The following is a 20,632-nucleotide window of genomic DNA, read 5'->3' as shown; positions in this document are numbered from 1 at the left end:
GGGCCTGACCAGTACATGACCCCTTTTGTTTTTGGGGGTCATCTGGCCAAAGGTCAAGGTCACAGTCACCTTGAATGGTAAAAGGTTGTCCGAGTGATAACTCGACAATGCCTGCACCCATGGCCCTCAAACTTGACTTGGAGAATTGGCCTGACCAGGAGATGACCCCTATGGTTTTTGGGGGTCATCTGGCCAAAGGTCAAGTTCACAGTGACCTGGAATGGTAAAAGGTTGTCCGAGTGATAACTCGACAATGCCTGCACCCATGGCCCTCAAACTTGACTTGGAGGTTGGGCTTGGCCAGAAGATGGTCCCTTTTGATTTTAGGGGTCATTGGGCTAAAGGTCAAGGTCACAGTGACCTGGAATGGTAAAAGGTTATCCGAGTGATAACTCGACAATGCCTGCACCCATGGCCCGCAAGGTTGACTTGGAGGTTGGGCCTGGCCAGAAGATGGTCCCTATTGGTTTTAGGGGTCATTGGACCAAAGGTCAAGGTGACAGTGACCTTGAATGATAAAAGGTTGTCCGAGTGATAACTCAACAATGCCTGCACCCATGGCCCTCAAACTTGACATTGAGGTTGGGCCTGACCAGTAGATGACCCCTATCGACTTTGGGGGTCATCAGGCCAAGGTCAATGTCACAGTAACCTTTAACGCAAAAAAGTTAACAAATCTTCTCCCACTGATCTCTCAACAATGCCTGAACCTATTATCATTAAACTTGACATGGATGTTAAGCCTGACCAGTAGATCACCCTTATTGATTTTAGGATTCATAGAGCCAAAGGTCAAGGTCACAGTGATCTTGAATGGTAAAAGGTTGTCAGAGTGATAACTCGACAATGCCTGAACCCATGGCCTTCAAACTTGACTTAGAGTTGCATCTGACTTGTAGATGACCCCTTATGATTTAAGGGGTCATTGGGTCAAAGGTCAAGGTCACAGTGACCTTGAACGAAAAAAACTTGTATGTGTGATAACTTGACAATGCCTGCACCCATGGCCCTCGAACTTGACATTTAGGTTTCTGGTGAACAGCTGATGACTCTGGATTTTGAGTTCATAGAGTCAAAGGTCATGGTCATAACACACTCTATCCTCACACTTTAATGGTCATAATCTGAAAACTGCCTTAATGGCAACAAATCAGCTGTCATTTCGGTCCATGCATATTTCATTCAATTGTCCATATAATCCTGACAACATGGCGTTCAGGGGGGGCATAATGTTTGACAAACATCTCTTGTTATACTTAATTTCCATCAAGACCGCCTTGTTAATGATTGCAGACAAATCATAATCAAAATGATAATTCAAAATAATTGGTTGAAGAACGGTGAATTACAGATTATTACTACAACACTGGTAAAACACTTACTCATTGACTTGCAGAAATGTCAAACCCTGCTTTGACCATAGACAGATTGACCAATTCAGGGGTGTGTGTGTAAGTTTGTTATTACTCGCAATCTCGCACTCGGACAAAGCCCATTCGGCGAGTTCTCCGATAAGAGTGTTAGTCATATTAGGTTTTTTAGCATAGTGCACAGAGAGAATGTAACACTGGTTAGAGCTTCCCTGGTTCTTTAACGTGCACCAGTTATATAAAACTATTGAGATTAATGATTATTATATAAGTCACTTATATTCCTAATAAGCGTCAACGTGATCCAATATTTCAATTGCTTTGTAATGATTTTAAAAGGTTTGTCATTATTGATAAACGGTATGGATCATTAAGTCAATTGTAATCTTACTATTATCGGCAAAAACAATGACAATAAAATAACAAAGAGAAGTACAAGAAGCTTAATCTTAAACCTAAGGTAGCCGTGTAGAACTTGTGAGAGACGAAGACAGATCAAGAGAAAGTGCCACAGACTTCTTTGGTGAGGGGCAAACATAAAAACCACTAGAAAACATTTTGTAATCACACGGGGAGCGGTGCAGACGACGCATTTCGTTCTCATGTGAGTTACAACGATTTGTGTGTCAATAATGTTGTGTGCTTCATTTAAGACGTCACGTCCGTATTATACTTTCGATTTCAACGATTCTTTAAATTATGTTTGTTTGTCTTTCTCATTGAGTTTGGAACTTACAAAATTCCACAGAGAAGTGATCACAATATAGACCGTAGGTTATATCTTTAACGTAACTATTGTCCGGCAAAATAAGAAGAATATTTATTTCGTCTGGGCTTAAACAGATTGAGAGGTCAGTTAATATCATGTATACAATTATGATATAGAATAGTAATTTGTGGAAGGTTAAAAGAAGTTAAGATAAGTTATGCATATGTTTAAGACGATTAAGACTCCTATTTGTTTTGAAGGTATGAGTATGATTTCAGATTTCTTTTATTTCACGTATATGATTGATTGGCAAACATAGTGTATATTAACGTTTGGCAATAGTTTAATATATTAAGCATTCAGTGGACTGCTATATGTACATCCCTGTAAATGCACCATCTTCCTAAACTCTGCAGCACCACAGAGCGCACGACTCAATATTCGAAGATCAATTACAACAACGTTATTTAACTAAATAAGTGAAATTACCTTTAACCTGATATATTAAAACAAAATGAGCAATGCAACTATTTGTTTGGAACTCATATCTTTTAAGGACAATATATTACTGGTGTGTTTTGCTAAGCGTTATGGATATAGTTACTGCTATAAAGTTGTTAAAAATGTTGTTAAAAGTCATATTATCCTCCAATTTTTAGAGACAATGTTTACCAAAATATTACGATAGTTTTACTGCTTTTCCATTGTTTTTAAATTCCGTTTTTCATGGGATGACTTTTTGTATTGCCACTGGTCGTTTAGTCACAACTTTATTTGAAGAGAAAGGAATCGCAAAAAATGAACAAAGAGGAAGAAGACGCATTCCTAAAAATTCTGCTTGAGTTCAGCGATACAGTGGATCCCATGACGCTGCTCCTCGACTTACCATGTCTATCTCGAAGTGCAAGAGTGAGTGCTTCGTTTGGTTTATATATATATATATATATATATATATCAATCCAGGACGTTTAAACTGATTCAGGGAAAACAATCAACCAAAACGATTAGATATGGAATGGTTTTTAACAAATTGCAGTCGCCAGGCGAAGGCTAATACAGTATTTAACATGTTGCGATTTCTATTATGTATCTGTTAAATTTATTAAAAGCACTTTAATTTCGATACAAAAGTATCATATTTACTCTACGGTGTACATACATATACTACTTATATTGGCAAGTCTGTGAATCAATTTTGGCTACATATGACAACAGATATTAGTATAGCCCACATTTGAATACGATTACAGAAAAATGTAGTGAACTCGCAGACAGGAGCATGGTGTGGCTCGAGTGAAAAAGCAGCTCTAAGGCTACATGGTGCTTTAGCTAAGAGGCCAGAAGGATTCCGAGAGATCGTGTGGCATTAAGGAGGCATAATCATGACGAGCTCGCAGACAAATTAGACCCTCGTCATCAAATACAAGGTGGTACCAACATCGTGTTTTTTAAAAATCTTGAATTAATTTCAGTTTGATATAAATCGAGTTATCGTCCTTCATCCTTCGTACCTTGATTTTCAATAATACCAAACTTCATTAGTTCTGATGAGAATAAATCACTGTCTGAATACTTAGCTGTTGGGTTTTAAATAGTCATTTCAATGCAAGCGACTAACATGGTTATAATATCGTTTTCTCTACCATATTATATTATTGTAGCCATGTAACAAACAGAAATATGTTCTAACATTTGCGTTTAACTGTTTCTCTACGCAGAAAAAGATACCACTCTATGCTTAGAAGTCCGCCATCTTTCTGATATGCCAACTGGTGCCGGCGTAAATATGTGCAAAACTACGAAAACTGTTGTTGCAGCAAGACAGATGACAGAACCAAATATTGGATCGCCGGGCTATGTCGGAGGACCGAGGTTGTCGTTGTCTGAGCAGTTTCAGCAACCAAAACCTGTAATTAGCGGTCAAACAACAACCAACTTGCCTGCACCGACCTGGTCAATGTCCCAAAGACCAACATGGTGTTCAACGAATGAAAAGTCTTCAATACACGATTCTTATGGTGAACCAGTACAGGATGTTGATATTGCGAATAATTTTGGTGAAGATTCCGATTCTGATAATAATAATGATAATAAGGAAAACAATAAAGAAGCCCATGTTGCCAAAAAATGCACAGAAAATACGAGTGAATTTAAAATGGTGATTGTTGAGACAGAATTAAATCTTCCGAAGTCACCTGCAGACGAACTTCTTCTGAAAAGAAATGAGCTACGAAATCGGGTATTTGAAGAAAAAATAGCAAACGACAATAACATTGAACATATGCACTCTGAATTATTTCCATCAACATCTACAACTGGAATAGGGTCCAGCTGTTTGTCGTCTGTCGGAAAGATAGATGTCAAGATATCCAACGAAGAAACACTCAGACAATTTGAAGTGAACGAAGGGGCATCAAATAACAATAGTGCCAAAGAAAAAGGAAACACGAAAACAGAGACTCGAGGAAAATATAGCTGTGAAAATTACATAGATCATTCCTTAGAGGACAAACATATTCACGTCCCTGAACACGTTGAGAGCGATACGGAACTAGACAGTATACGAGAGAAGGGAAAAAATAAAGATTTGCCTGGTTTTCGCGAAAGTCAGGATCTGGATTCAGCTGAAAATAAAGGTCATGATTCAGTATTTGCCATCAGTAGCGAGGACCAAAGTGCAAGTAGTTCAACAATACTAGAAAATCAACGTACAGACTCACCAGGCAGTGTTTGGCCTCCAAATTTTGATCAACCGCGTGATGTGACTGTTCACAGAGAACATGAACGTCGTACGAACAATAACATTTGTGAAAATGTTAGTGTAGAAGGGCAGTCAACAGAAACACGATGCCAATCTTCAAACATGTATGTTAACGGTGTGGTGTCATGGTTACTATACATTGGTGATAAGATGTTGTAGTTGTAATCGTAACACCGCTTTTATATGATAAAATGCCTCGCATTTGTTTTCTTATTGGTGTCAAGTTATCAGCGCGCTTTATGCTATTGATGATTTAACAGAGAGTGCTGATTTGCATAATTCTTAAGTGCTTTGAAGTAATATTTTATCAAATGAGATGACAGTATTTTTTGAATTCGTCGCGCATTTGTGTTGGTTAATCAGCGATCAGTAGATGCAGTGTTAGACAAGGCCAACAGACAACTTATTTGTTATACCACTTTGCCGATTAGTGTTTGTTAATTTGCATATATGCGATGAAAGTTATGTTCGCGCCAGACCTGACCTCTTGTAAATTAACAGGCAATCTAATCGACTGTTTGAAATGTGAGGTGCAATAGAATAAATATATTTTGAATTTATGGTTTGCATGTGCCGTATAATCTCAATGTTTATATTTGCAACGATAATGACCCTTTCAACTTATTTGCAAGTGAATATATTGGTAATCCGTAATGGTTATTCAAAACTATTTCGTTAATGTATTTTATACTAAGCATGATGTTAATAGTTAATAATTATGACGTGTATGATAATTGAAATAAGTAATTTGAAAGTATGATGTTTAGGTGCTTTCAAAACAAAGTGACCAATATCTATTAAAGTTATCGATAAGATATTAAATTTAACCTAGTTTAATTGATTTTTCATATTTTGATCACGTAACTATTAATTGCCTTTCAAACAGACGTTTTAAAGTAGTTATTTTTATAACCGTATTTATACGATATCCGATAATCAACGTGTATGTTAACACGTTTGTTTACTTAGCGTTATATTTTTTTTAGAATTTATTAGCAAATAAGGCATGATAAATAGTAATGACCTTTTTCAGCTTATAATTTGGTCCCTCCGTTGGTAGCTCGAGGTTGTTTTGCTTTGTTTTTTAACATAATGCGCCAGCACTGCAGTATATTTTGCCAAGTTTTTTAAAAAAAAACACGCTCATCGGTGAAATTTAGTTATATAGTAATACCAACAACCATTATTTACTTTACAATGAAGACGTTCCATTGTTTGAAACAGTGAACTGCAATATCATTACTGCATGATAAACATAAAAATGTAGAAATTATTAGCAAATACAATCGCGCCGTATTCATATTGGATATAAGGTACCGATAAATGATAATCATAATGAGTTTAGCATTATATTTTTTTGTATCTGCATGTACAATATATATTTCCTAAATTATATCATCATTATTATCCCACAAAAAAGGTTGTTGTTGTTTGTTGTTGTTTATATGGAGAGGTGGGGGTATACAAGTGTGAGCTAGTTGTCGCTCGGTCTGTTGGTTTTTACGGTGTCCGGGGAATAGCCCATGAAAGGATCGATTAAATAAACGAATTTGTATTAATAACTCTGCCTCCCATTTGCAATTCATAACGAGCGTTTGATAAAGACGCTTCGCTTCAACTAGCCGAAAACAATTAGCGAGATTAATCAAACCTGAAACAAGGTTCCACAGAAATCGACCAAGCGGTTAATTAACATTACTTTAGTAATTTATTAAGCTCGAATTTGAAGACGGCTTTGGGCATATAGCAGATGAATTTACATTCCAACTTAAGTTTCGGTACGATGAAATTTGCTTTGAACCGGGGAACCGGTCGACCTTACGTGACCTGTAGGCGGAGTCTTGCACTCACTCGCCCACTCACTGGGGCATGCATATATGTATGTAAAACACGCATTAAAAATCTCGATATTTTTCTTGCTAAACGCGAAATAATAAAACAAAACTTTTAAGTCGAAAATGATAAAGTTATGAACAAGGGTAAATGCTAATATTAGGATTGATTCTTATTTACCGCGCGTTCATGCTAGCACGATTCATGGATTTGCAAAACTTTCGACCAAGCGTGCATACTGTAAAAATCAGTCCTTAAATGACTTACTCTGTAGACCGTCAGGTACTTTTGAGAGACAAGACTTCTGGATGATAAGCTGACATATGATTGCGAGCTTCGTGCTAAGATGCGATACAAAGATCGGGTTATGTCTTCGAGATGTTAACGTACTTCATACAGGGTAATCAGTTCCCCAATTATCGCCCACCGTAGTGAATATAACAACGTCTAAGTTATTCTTGCTTCTTTTTTAACCCATTATTTAACGGATACGTATAGTTTAAGAATTATTATTTGCGGTAATAGCAAAAAGTCGACGACAAAATAGCTATTTTCGTAGCACTTCTATGATTATGTATTTACATATTCGTCAAAAGCTCGCTGACCAACAAATTTCCTGAACTCCTTGAATGACTATGTTTTATATGACGACTTGTGACCAAAAATTCCAAAATAAATGCTTAAATTACCAAAACAACTTTCGATTTAAAATCTCACTGAATTGTTCGGGGTTTTTTTTACTTTCTACTACAAAAAAACGCTATCGTGCATGTGTAAACTTGCATAAAAGACATGACATGGATGTTTGCTATGTTAAGATTTATTTTGCAAAAAAATCGCCATATTATATGTATATTCATACTTGTTTGGAAGATATTTTCCCAGATGACTATGTACAAGATGAATATATGCATAGAAGCAATTTAGATAAAACTGTAAATGAATATGGGAATATGATGTTAGATTTCTGTAAAATGTCAGGTTTGAGAATTTTAAATGGTAGGATTGGATTAGATGCCAATATAGGAAAATATACTTTGGTTAATGCAGCAGGATGCAGTACTATTGACTTAGTTTTATGCTCAAAAAAGATGTTCTGTTGTGTAAAGAGTTTTAATGTGTTAGATCCAAACATTCTGTCTGATCATTGTGTTGTTAGTTTTAGCTTGGGATGTTCACAAATTTGTGGTAATAATAGTCTTTGTAATGAAGATGTGAAAATTGATGATACAGTTGATAATATACCATATAAATACATGTGGAGTGATGACAAAAAGAATGATTATGTTAACACATTAAATAATGAAGAGACTACACATATGCTTGAAACACTGTGTGATGACATTGAAAATTCACATAGTAATGATGATATTGATTCCAATTTGAAATCATTCTGTAATATTATAGAAGATATATGTTCACCTTTGTTTAAAAAATATTGTGATAATAATGTTGCACATGTATGTAGAGCAAATGATGGCTTATATTTTGATGATGGTTGTAAAAATTTAAAACACTGTTATTATAAAAATTTAAACATGTATAGAAATTATCCATGTGATGTAAATAGAAAGAATATGGTAGAATCCAGAAGCTTGTATAAGAGTACTGTGAGAAAAAAGAAATGTATGTATGATAAAATGCAGACTAAGAAATTAGAAAGTGTTAGATTATCAAATGCTAAGATGTATTGGAAAATGTTAAAAGGGTCAGTTGTTAAGGAAGAATGTGGTAATTTGTCAAATGCAGATTTTCTACAATATTTTAAGGCTATTAATGACCCAGATTCAACATTTTATCAACCTGATGAAGATATTTTGTATTTTCATGATAGATATATGAATGAAGAATTGAATATTATGTTTGAAGAATTGAATGTCCCATTTTCACATGAGGATATTGTTAAGGCATGTAACCAGTTAAATAATGGTAAAGCTGCTGGGCCTGACTATCTGTTAAATGAGTTTTTTAAACATGGTATTAATAGTAATAATTTCTTTATTGTTGTATGTACTTTGTTTAATAAGTTGTTGAGTTGTGGATATTTTCCAGAGGCTTGGTCTGAAGGGTTTATTGTACCTTTGCATAAGAAGGGTGATAAGAATGATACAAATAATTATAGAGGTATTACATTATTAAGTACATTTGGTAAATTGTTTACTAAAGTAATAAATAATAGATTAAATTGTTGGGCTGAAAAATATCATGTATATATTGAGGCACAGGCTGGTTTCAGAAAAAATATGGGCACAGTTGATAATATTTTTGTACTACATGGTGTTATAAATTATTTGTTAGAAAATAATAAGAGACTTTATGCAGTTTTTGTAGACTTTACTAAGGCCTTTGATTTTTTAGTGAGAGATGTCATTTGGTATAAACTTTTGAAGTTAGGAATTAGAGGAAATATGTTTAATGTTATTAAATCTATGTATGCCACTGTTAAGTCTAGAATTAAAATGCATAATACTATTAGTAAAGATGACTTTACATGTATGCTTGGTGTTAGACAAGGAGAAAGCTTATCTCCATTCTTATTTTCTATGTATTTAAATGATATTGAAGAGTATTACATGTTAAATGGTTTTGATGGTATTGATATAGGTATGCTGAAACTGTTTCTGTTATTATATGCAGATGATATTGTTATTATGGCTGACTCTGAAGACCAGTTAAAAAAGGGTTTGTTGTTACTAGAGCAGTATTGTGATAGATGGAAATTAAGTGTTAATTCTACCAAGACTAAAGTTATGATTTTTAAAAAGGGAGGCAGGTTAAGGAAAAATATTGTTTTTTCTTATAAGGGGGTCAATTTAGAAATAGTTAAACATTTTACATATTTAGGTATTATTTTTACCTGTGGTGGTTCCTTCACCACCACCTTTGATACTTTAGCAGGACAGGCATCCAAGGCTATTTTCAAGTTAAACTCATATTTAGCTAAATTTCCATATATGTCTATTAGTAATAAGTTAGATTTGTTTGATAAATTAATCTTACCAATTTTAAATTATGGATCAGAAGTATGGGGATTAAAGGATTCTATTGTTTTAGAAAGAGTACATTTAAATTTCTGCAAAAGATTATTAGGTGTTAAAATTCAAACTCAGAATAACTTTATATATGGCGAACTTGGTAGAACTACATTGTACACTAGGAGAGTTGTTAATGTTATAAGATATTGGTTGAAAGTTATAAAATTAGATGCTCATAAATATGTTAAAGGTATGTATTCTCATATGTGTAGTTATATTGAAACAAGACCTAATTGTAAATCTTGGGCAAATGATGTGTGTTCTTTATTGCAATCTCTAGGCTTTCATTATGTATGGTTAAACCAAGGAGTTGGTGATGAAAATATGTTTATATCATTGTTAAAAACAAGACTAAATGATATGTTTATTCAGAATTGGATGTCAGAATTAAATAACTCATCTCGTGCAAGATCGTATACAATGTTTAGTAATTTTATGTTACAACCTTATCTGACAAATGTTAATATGTACAAATTTAGAAAAGACATGTGTAGATTGAGAGTTTCTTCACATAGACTGTCAATAGAGTCAGGCAGATGGCACAAACCTGACCCAATACCATATATTGATAGAAAATGTTTGTGTTGTTATGTATTAGAAGATGAATTTCATTTTATTTTAGAATGCTCATTGTATAGTGATTTAAGAAAAACTTATATTAGTAAATATTATTGGACTAGACCAAATGTACCAAAGTTTGTTGAGTTAATGCAATCGGACAATGTTAAAGTGAATAGAAATTTAGCTATGTATATACATAAGGCATTTAATGTTAGAAACCAATACCATTATTACTATGAATAATATGTGTTTTTCATGTACACAATGATCTCTCGCTGTCATATACATGTACATAATGCTATATTGTGTCTCTATTATGACATGAAACATGAATATTTATTTATATGATCATTGGTGATTTATTTGACCATTTGATTACTTACATGCATATAATTCTCTATTTGTAAATGTATACTCATGGACATATTGTCTGTTGTATTTGTTAATAAAACTAAAACTATATGTTCTAGATTAAAACGAATATTCAAAAAAAATCCTAGCAACTTTTTTATTTTCCATACAAAAACACATTTTAAAAATAATAAAAACTACAGGGACGAAACTTAGAAAAACTAAACCCTGTTTAGAGGCAGAAGGCAAGGGTCCGAACCAAAACGAACTAGAGACACAAACATATAAACACCACATAAACATATACACACAGACCACACGCGCATCAAAATAGCTTTACCCATCAATGATGGGATTGCCTCCTTGGAACAGTCAGTAAAACACGAATCCACTGGAAGATGAGTCTACATGGGACTTAAATGAGAGTGTGTATTGTCATAACCACACACCTGTCCCAACAACTATCAATATAACAAAATTAAAAATATAAATCTTATCAATGCCAGCATCAACTTTAAAACAATGAAGTATAATTTAAAGTTAAACAGTCATATTATCTGATATATTAATTTCAACACCTCAACGACGGGATACAAAAGCCACATGCAAACGAAAGAATCAGTCATTTGATAAAGCTACAGTACTAGTGCTTGCTATGAAAAGGTACGATAAAAGTCATTCAAAGACAGCCTCATAAACGCGGTTTAAAACGTTGTCTTCTTGAGTCTAACGAAAGTATCATTGCACAGACCAGTAGGAAAACCACAATGAAAATAGAATAAATCATTAAAAAATAAATAAGTGCTGTCGAATAACCTTCGAGCTATAAAAACGTATCGTAAAACTTTATCAATATTTTTTATGAGGCAGTATTGGCTAGCTGAAACGGTGTTAATACTTTTTTAATGAATATCACAGCTTCAACAAACTATCTGAGGGGCTTATTATTTTAAGAATTACTACCAGTCAAAATTTTATTTATATATCCGTTTCTACTTTCGATTTCACTGGTTATTTTAATTTCTGTTTTAAACCGGTCTGGACTTGGGTGTTTACCAGTTGATTATTACCTCGGGATCCACCTGATTGCATTAAAACAATTCCGTACAGAAGTGATACTGGTTTAGACTTCGGAAAAGGTATTTTACGTATGTATATTTATAATTATTAAGTAAGAAGTTAATATAATATCATGATCAAGTTTTGTCACCGCGGCTAAAATCGTCCAAAAATAATCAGAAAAAGTATGTATACAATTTTGCCATAGAGTATTGATTTGTCGATTGTTTAAAGACAGTTAAGATAAGCTAAGCACCTTTAAAATGTCTCAATTTAGTTTTCAATGTATATCTACGATATCTGAAAAATATGTCACACGTATTATTCATTGATAAATAAGCTATGTGTATGTGAGGGACATGAATGACTTTTAATGCATTAAAACAAATCCGTACAGAAGTGATACTGGTTTAGACTTCGGGGAAGGTATTTAACATATGTATTCTAATAATTATTAAAGAAGAAGTAAATATAGTTATAGGATCAAGTTATTTCACCGTGGCTAAATTCATCCAAAAAATCAGAAATAATTATGTATACAATTTTATTATAGAGTATTGATTTGTCGAATGTTTAAAGATATTTGAGATAAGATACCTGATATGTACCTTTAAAAGATTTGTGTCAATTTAGTTTGCAATGTATACATACGATTTCTAAAAAATAGGTCATCAGACATATTATTGATTGATAATAAAGGATTTATGTCACGCCAGCAAAATCCATGAAGCACTCAAGTGTTAACAGTTAACTTTATCATTGAAACTATGTTCTAGCTGAAATATTAAATCAAACGTTTACAAAAATACGCAATAAGATTATTTGTTTGGTAATCGTAAGTATTAAAAGCAATAACTTCTGCACCCATAGTAAGTACACGATATGGATAATTTAAATTGTTTCAGAATGATAAATCGACATACACTTTTTGGAACCAATATGTTTGCTAAAATGTCAAGATAATTTTAATGTTCTACATTGTTGTTGTTGTTTTTTATTTTTATCATCTAGGTTGGAAGAGGGACCATACAAAATGAACAGACGGGAAAAAGAAGCATTTGAAATGATTCGACCCGATTTTTGCCGAATGGTTGATCCAATGACACTCACCATTGACTTACTTTGTTTATCCGAACCTGATAGGGTGAGTGTTATATTGTTTTCTGTTTATTACTAATTAACGGATTATGATTTCAAGAAAAAGGAAGACATTCCAACAGCCTACAACAAAGTTGTCGTTGGAACGAGCAGGACTTCAACAATGGTAATGCATGATGGGCTTAAAAACATTTAAATATTAAAATAAGTTGTAAATGACAAGTATGCAGATTTGTTTATATAGGAAAGTAAGTCATTTTCTTTGATATGCAATTTCTTAAGTAGCTTTGAACCATTTTATCTTTTTTCCTTGCAGCAAAAGATACGTAACACGCAGATAGCCGCTGTTCATGGTTCTATGTCTACAGCCGCTCAGATTCTACACAGTGTTTTGATTCGGTGCCCACGTGGATTTCGAGAGGTCGTGCTGGCATTGAGGAACAATAATCATGGCGATCTGGCAGATAAATTAGACCCAGATCATGACATTCAAAGTGCTGGTATTAACATCCTATTATATTGTTATAGAATCTTGATTATTTTTAAATTTGATGTACATGTTATGAGTAGTCGGCCTTTATATGATTTCAATGTTACCAGAATCCATTAATTTCCATTCTTTTGAAACACCATTTTATATTTATTTAAAGAAAGTCAATGCAAAAGAAGGTTGTAAGTGCTTTATAATATGACGTTGTGTTTCTACAGATGAAGCCACTTCATCTAAGTCTGCAACTAGTCCTCCTGCTGTTATGCCAGCTAGTGCCACCGGCGACAAAGGCCCGACCCCCAATACCCGGCCCTCCATCACCCTGGAAACATTGTGGAATCAACTACCGGTACGGGTCACTAACTCGTTAAAGAAGATGGACAGAAACACACACACGGTCGAAGATCTTGCTGAACACTTCGGTAAGTGATGTGTTATTTCATACATCGTCTTGCAAAACTTCCAGCACTTTTGCAAATGAATTTACGTTGACTTTAATTTTAGCCAGACTACGCCAGAAAGTGTCGCCCTTCGAAGTCTTCGAGCAAGTATTATGTTGTTTAGTGTGACTAAACAATTCAGCAGAAGCAAAAACTAAACGTGAGAACAACATGATACATGGAACATGAGACATGCAACATAAGACAGACAACAAGAGACAAGCAATTTGAGGCAGAGAACATGAGACAGACGACATGAGACCGACAACATGAGACAAGCAATTTGAGACAGATACCATGAGACAGACAACGTGAGACAGACATCATGAGACATGCAACATGAGACAGACAAAGTGGAACACAACATGAGACAGACAAAACATGAGACACAAGATGAGACAGAAAACGTGAGACAGACAAGCAATTTGAGACAGACAACATAAGACAAGCAAAATGAGACAGAAATAGACCATGAGGCATGCAACATGAGACAGACAACATGAGACAGACAGACAACATGAGACAGACAATATGAGACATAAAACATGGAACACACAACATAAGACATGCACCATGAAACATGAGACTGACAACAAGGGACATGCATCGTGAGACAGACAACATGAGACAGACAACGTGAATTATAAGACAACATGATGCTTTTAACACGAGACAGACAACATGAGACAGACAACGTGAGACAGACAACAAGAGACATGAAACAGACAACATGAGCCAGACAACATGGGACATGAAACATGAGGCAGAGAACATGATACAGACAACATTAAACATGAGACAGCCAATCACGAGACGGCAACACGAGACAGACAACATAAGATAGACAATAGGAGACAGACAAGATGAGACATACACGAGACAGACAACGTGAGACAGACAATATGAGACATAAAACATGGGACACACAACATGAGACATGCACCATGAAACATGAGACTGACAACAAGGGACATGCATCGTGAGACAGACAACATGAGACAGACAACGTGAATTATAAGACAACATGATGCTTTTAACACGAGACAGACAACATGAGACAGACAACGTGAGACAGACAACAAGAGACATGAAACAGACAACATGAGCCAGACAACATGGGACATGAAACATGAGGCAGAGAACATGATACAGACAACATTAAACATGAGACAGCCAATCACGAGACGGCAACACGAGACAGACAACATAAGATAGACAATAGGAGACAGACAAGATGAGACATACACGAGACAGACAACGTGAGACAGACAATATGCGACATGAAACATGAGACAGACAACATGCGGCATGCAACATGAGACATGGAATTTGAGACATGAGACATGGAATATGACACAAACAACATGAGACATGCAACATGAGACATACAACACGATACAGACAATATGAGACAGGCAATATGAGACATGCAACATGAGACATACAACATGCTACAAACAACATGAGGCATGCAACATGAGCCAGACAACATGGGACATGCAACATGAGGCAGAGAACATGATACAGACAACATTAAACATGAGACAGCCAATCACGAGAAGAACAACACGAGACAGACAACATAAGATAGACGTTAGGAGACAGACAAGATGAGACATACACGAGACAGACAACGTGAGACAGACAATATGAGACATGAAACATGAGACAGACAACATGCGACATGCAACATGAGACATGGAATTTGAGACATAAAACATGAGACAGAACACATGAGACATGGAATTTAAGACATAAAACATCAGACAGAACACATGAGACATGGAATATGACACAAACAACATGAGACATGGAATTTGAGACATAAAACATGAGACAGAACACATGAGACATGGAATTTAAGACATCAAACATGAGACAGGACACATGAAACATGGAATATGACACAAACAACATGAGACATGTAACGTGAGACATACAACACGATACAGACAACATGAAACAGGCACCATGAGCCATACAACATAAGACATGGCATATGAGACCGACAACATGAAACATACAACACGATACGGGCAATATGAGACAGGCAACATGAGACATCCAACATAAGACAGAAAACATGTGACACGCAACATGAGGCAGACAACATGAGACATGGGACATGCAACACGAGGCAGACAACATGAGACATGCACCATGAGATATGCAACATGAGCCATGCAACATTAGACTGACAACATGAGACTGACAACATGAGACAGACAACATGAGACATACAAATATGATACAGTCGACATGAGACAGTCAACATGAGATATGCAACATGAGACAGACAAAATGATTCAGTCGACATGAGACAGACAACATGAGATATGCAACATGAGATTGACAACATGAGACTGACAACATGAGACAGACAATATGAGACTGGCAAACTTTGCTTAGCGGCATTTGCTGGAAAACATTACTTACATTTAAGTGTATTTACAACAGAATCCACTTAAGATCAGGCAAACTTGGCTTTTAGTAACAGTCTGCTTTCGTTTTAGTTCATACTTAACACTAAATGAATATACAGGCAATAATCTCTTGCGTATAAATGCTTCGTTTAATCTATCTGTTTTGCTACGAAATGAAAAAAGTATATATTTAGAAATATTCATTTCGAATGTTTTTGTTTTTATTTCAGATCTCACTAATGAAGAATATGAGGAACTTAAATCTAAAGCAGATCCTGGAAGCAGCATTACTTTGGATATCCTTAAGTTAAAGCATTCCCAGGCTCCCGAGTTTAAGCTCCGTACCATATACCAGGCACTTCAGGCAATACAAAGATTGGACATTGTGTCTGAAATAGAACAAAAGACTGGCGTACAGTCCCCCTTTCATATTGTTGAACAGCAAGCTGGTAATGATAATGGCCAAAATACTGCTCCAACTGGCAGTACTGTACAAGTCACAAATCACAGTAATGAAGGTAGAACAATTTATAGAAGGGAAGAAACCACGCGACCAGGGCATGAATATGCAAGAAATGAAGTTCTTAATCGGAATGATGTTGAAAGGAAAATGTATGTTGGGGAACAAAAACTGCCATCTACATACGAAGCGGTACCAACTAATGACATGGAAACTGCGGAAAATGTAAATGCAAAGTCCCTTTATTCAGCAGGTAGGACAACAGAACCAAACATTGGATCGCCGGGCTTTGATGGAGGACCGAAGCTGTCGTTATATGAGCAGTTTCAGCAATCAAATTCGGTATCTAACGGTCAATCAACAAACATCTTACCCAAACCGACTTGGTCGATGTCTCAAAGACCTAAATTGACAAATTCTGACCGTTCAGAAACTGCATCGGGGAGATCTACGACTAAAAAGACTTCAATTCATGACTCTAACCATGAAGCTGAAAATGATCTGAATATTGACAGTACTATATGTAATAATATTGTTGCCGAAGACTCCGATTCTGATAATAATATTAAGGAAATCAATAATGAAACAAATGATGGCGTGAAAGGTACGGAAGAAACGAAGTTAAAACCAGGTGTCACTGAGCAGAATGACAAAGAGCTCAAACCAAGTGAATATAGATTCAATCCAAAAATGGCCCCGTTTGATAGTATTGATAAAGTTAATCAACAAATCGAGGAAACAGCCAATAGAGATAATGAACAACAGAGAATGTTAATGTTGAAAGACAACAACAGCACTGAAATGAGACAATCTCTGACAGCCTCTTTTGATAGCGGAACAAGTTTAGCTGCACCCAATTTATCATGTGAAACACCTTCGAACCAAAAAGAAGAGTCGTGTGAATCTAAGCGTTTGTACGAAAATGAAAATTCTGCCGCTATGGAAAATATCCCGATTGTTCAGACAAGGGGGAGTCACCCAAAGTCACCTTCAGACGAACTTCGACTGAAAAGAAATAAGTTACGAAATCGGGTATTTGGTGAAAAGATAACAAACGACAATAACATTGAACATATGCATTCTGAAATATTTCCATCAACATCTACAACTGGAATTGGGCCAGGTTCTTTATCGTCCGTCAAAAAGGAAGATGTCCAGAAATTAAACAGTGAAACATTCAGAAAAAATGAAGTTAACGAAGCGGTGCCGAGTAACAATAATGCCAAAGAAAACACCAACACAAAAACAGAGACTCGAATAAAATATAGCTGTGAACATTACATAGATCATTCATTAGAGGACAAATATATTCACGTCCCTAAACATGTTCAGAGCGATACGGAACTAGACAGTATACGTGAAAAGGGAAAGAATAAAGATTTGCCTGGTTTTCGCGAAAGTGAAGATCTGGACTCAGCTGAGTACAAAGGTCATGATTCAGTATTTACCATCAGTAGCGAGGAACAAAGTACCAGTAGTTCAACAATGCTAGAAAACCAACGTACAGACACACCAGACAGTGTTTGGTCTCAAAATTCTGAGCAACCGCGAGAAGTGACTGTTCACATAGAACATGAACGTCATATGAACAATCGCACTTGTGACAATTTGTGCTTAGAAGAAGAGGGGAAGTCAACAGAAACACAGCGTCAATCTTTTAAAAGTTATGCTAGTGGTGCTGTGTCATGGATAGCATACATGCGCCAAAAAATGTTGTAGAAATAAGATTAACACCGCTTTTTCTTGATAGTGTGCCTCACATTTTTTACTTATTGTTGTCAAGTTGGCGTCAAATTATCAACACGCAATAATAATAATACTCTTTATAGTTTAAGATAGAGAGAGCTGATTGATATTCATATTTAGTGCTCAAAATTATATTTTGTCCAATGGGATGACAGTATTTTCCAATTTTGTCGTGCATAGATATTGTTAAATCAGCAGTATGTGATAGGTACATTGATTGGTAAAAAGATAAGCTATGCAAAAAGACAACTTACATGTTAATGGATGGCGGAAGTTAATAGACAATGTAGTATCCACTGTCTGAAATGCGATTCCTTTATTTATTTTATGAAGGATAAGTTTTTTTTGGGTATGATCTTCATGACAATATTTGTAAATTTGAATGATAAGCAAATGCATTTATTGGTAATTCATGATATATTCATAAATTATTGTTTACTTACAACTAGTTCATGATTATATTTATACTATGCATGCTGTTAATAGTTATTATCACATTCTGTGTATGATTAAATGGAAAGAATGTGTCACTGTTCTGTAGATACATGGACGTGCATTAGTCTCATCTTCCCTCTAATAACAAAGTCATGATAAATGTAATTTATTCCCACCATTTAAAGATAATTATCCGAGAGGGAATGCTGTTTTCGAGAATGCTAATGAAAAGAGCATACATATTCTAGGTACCTTTTCTGAGACAAACATGGGCATTGATAATAGTTATAACTTCATAGGGAATAAATAAAGTTAATATGTAAAACTATAGAAACCAATACATATAAGTTAAGTAAAAATATTAATTTTGGTGCTCACTCGATGAAATATAATCGATATCTTACTGAGAAAAACAAACAATTATCCCCTACCACATACATTTTAAATTGATCAATTGAGTGTTTAAACTGCTCTGTAACGCCGCGCTGTCACATGTCTAAGGCTTGACCATTTGCAAAAGACTTGCTAACTTTTAATGCACTATGTTTCACTAATATATCTAAGATCAGCACCTTAATCTGGTTGTTGAAAAAAAGGAGTTTCGAAGACTATTTATGTGTTTACGATCGGGGCATGGCTAATATGTACCCTAGTTGTATGGTAACATCATGTGGCTTCTGGTTTCACAGTTAAAAGTTACTTCTCTGTAAGTTCAAATAAAGACAATGAAACAACTGACAGCAGAAACACAGATGAAAAAATCTTGAATTATAATTCCAATAGTTGATGCTTCATGTCAAATATTAGCTTAATATAGTTAGCAGTTCCTGACAATTCCATCGTAAAATCCATTTCTAGTCATCGTGTGGTTTATTGAACCGAAAACAGCCATATTAAGGCAGATATGGACCTAATACTTAGTATATTAAATTTATAACTTATTTTTAATAACTTCACTGTGAAGACAGCTGAATATAGATATGAATCATTTGACTAGTCTTTCTGAACGGTCATTTTAATAACGGTATAGTTTGTAACCATTAATTATGCCCCCCTTCGAAGAAGAGGGGTATATTGCTTTGCACAGGCATGTCGGTATGTCGGTCGGTCGGTCCGTCGGTAGACCAAAGCTTGTCCGAGTGATAACTCAACAATTCCTGGACGTATGGTCATCAAACTTCACATGAAGGTTGGGCCTGACCAGTAGATGACCCCTATTGATTTTGGGGGTCATCGGGTCAAAGGTCAAGGTCACAGTGACCTTTAATGGTAAAATAATTTTAAAGCTTGTCCGAGTGATAACTCAACAATGCCTGCACCAATGGCCCTCAAACTTGACATGGAGGTTGGGCCTGACCAGTAGATGACCCCTATTGTTTTGGGGGGTCATCAGGCCAAAAGTCAAGGTCACAGTGACCTAAAATGGTAAAAGGTCGTCCGAGTGATAACTTGACAATGCCTGCACCCATGGCCCTCAAACTTGACTTGGAGGTTGGGCCTGACCAGTAGCTGACCCCTATTGTTTTTGGGGCTCATCGGGTCAAAGGTCAAGTTCACAGTGACCTTGAATGGTAAAAGGTTGTCCGAGTGATAACTCAACAATGCCGGCACCCATGGCCCTCATAATTGAATTGGAGGTTGGGCCTGACCAGGAGATGACCCCTATTGTTTTTGGGGGTCATCAGGCCAAAGGTCAAGGTCACAGTGACCTTGAATGGTAAAAGGTTGTCCGAGTGATAACTCGACAATGCCTGCACCCATGGCCCTCAAACTTGACTTGGAGAATTGGCCTGACCAGGAGATGACCCCTATGGTTTTTGGGGGTCATCTGGCCTAAGGTCAAGTTCACAGTGATCTGGAA

General features: G+C 35.6%; 3 protein-coding genes across 8 annotated transcripts in view; 2 read left to right on the top strand and 1 right to left on the bottom strand.

The window, feature by feature from the left end:
* Positions 1–20,632, bottom strand: part of LOC128211363 (uncharacterized) — a 102,915-nt gene that overhangs the window by 23,833 nt on the left and 58,450 nt on the right. The gene's annotated exons all lie outside the window — the stretch shown is intronic.
* Positions 633–10,734, top strand: LOC128211362 (uncharacterized). 5 transcript variants are annotated; one of them, XM_052916076.1, is made up of 4 exons: positions 633–1,974; positions 2,860–2,988; positions 3,330–3,506; positions 3,798–10,734. In XM_052916076.1, exon 4 carries the CDS (start codon positions 7,303–7,305, stop codon positions 10,510–10,512), a length of 3,210 nt encoding a protein of 1,069 aa, XP_052772036.1. In that variant the 5' UTR covers positions 633–1,974; positions 2,860–2,988; positions 3,330–3,506; positions 3,798–7,302; the 3' UTR covers positions 10,513–10,734. The 5 variants fall into 5 exon arrangements, with proteins under 5 accessions (XP_052772036.1, XP_052772035.1, XP_052772034.1 ...); XM_052916075.1 differs by having other exon boundaries at positions 2,842–2,988; XM_052916074.1 differs by having other exon boundaries at positions 633–2,221.
* Positions 12,091–18,937, top strand: LOC128211364 (uncharacterized). Its single transcript, XM_052916083.1, has 5 exons — positions 12,091–12,105; positions 12,691–12,823; positions 13,094–13,277; positions 13,486–13,689; positions 16,361–18,937. The coding sequence occupies exons 2-5, from the start codon at positions 12,713–12,715 to the stop codon at positions 18,307–18,309; spliced, it is 2,448 nt and encodes an 815-aa protein (XP_052772043.1). The 5' UTR covers positions 12,091–12,105; positions 12,691–12,712; the 3' UTR covers positions 18,310–18,937.

Source organism: Mya arenaria, chromosome 12 (assembly GCF_026914265.1).
Source record: "Mya arenaria isolate MELC-2E11 chromosome 12, ASM2691426v1".
NCBI classification, from domain to species: Eukaryota; Metazoa; Mollusca; class Bivalvia; order Myida; family Myidae; genus Mya; species Mya arenaria.
The sequence above is the reverse complement of the archived record's forward strand: the minus strand, read 5'-3'. Positions and strand labels throughout refer to the sequence as shown.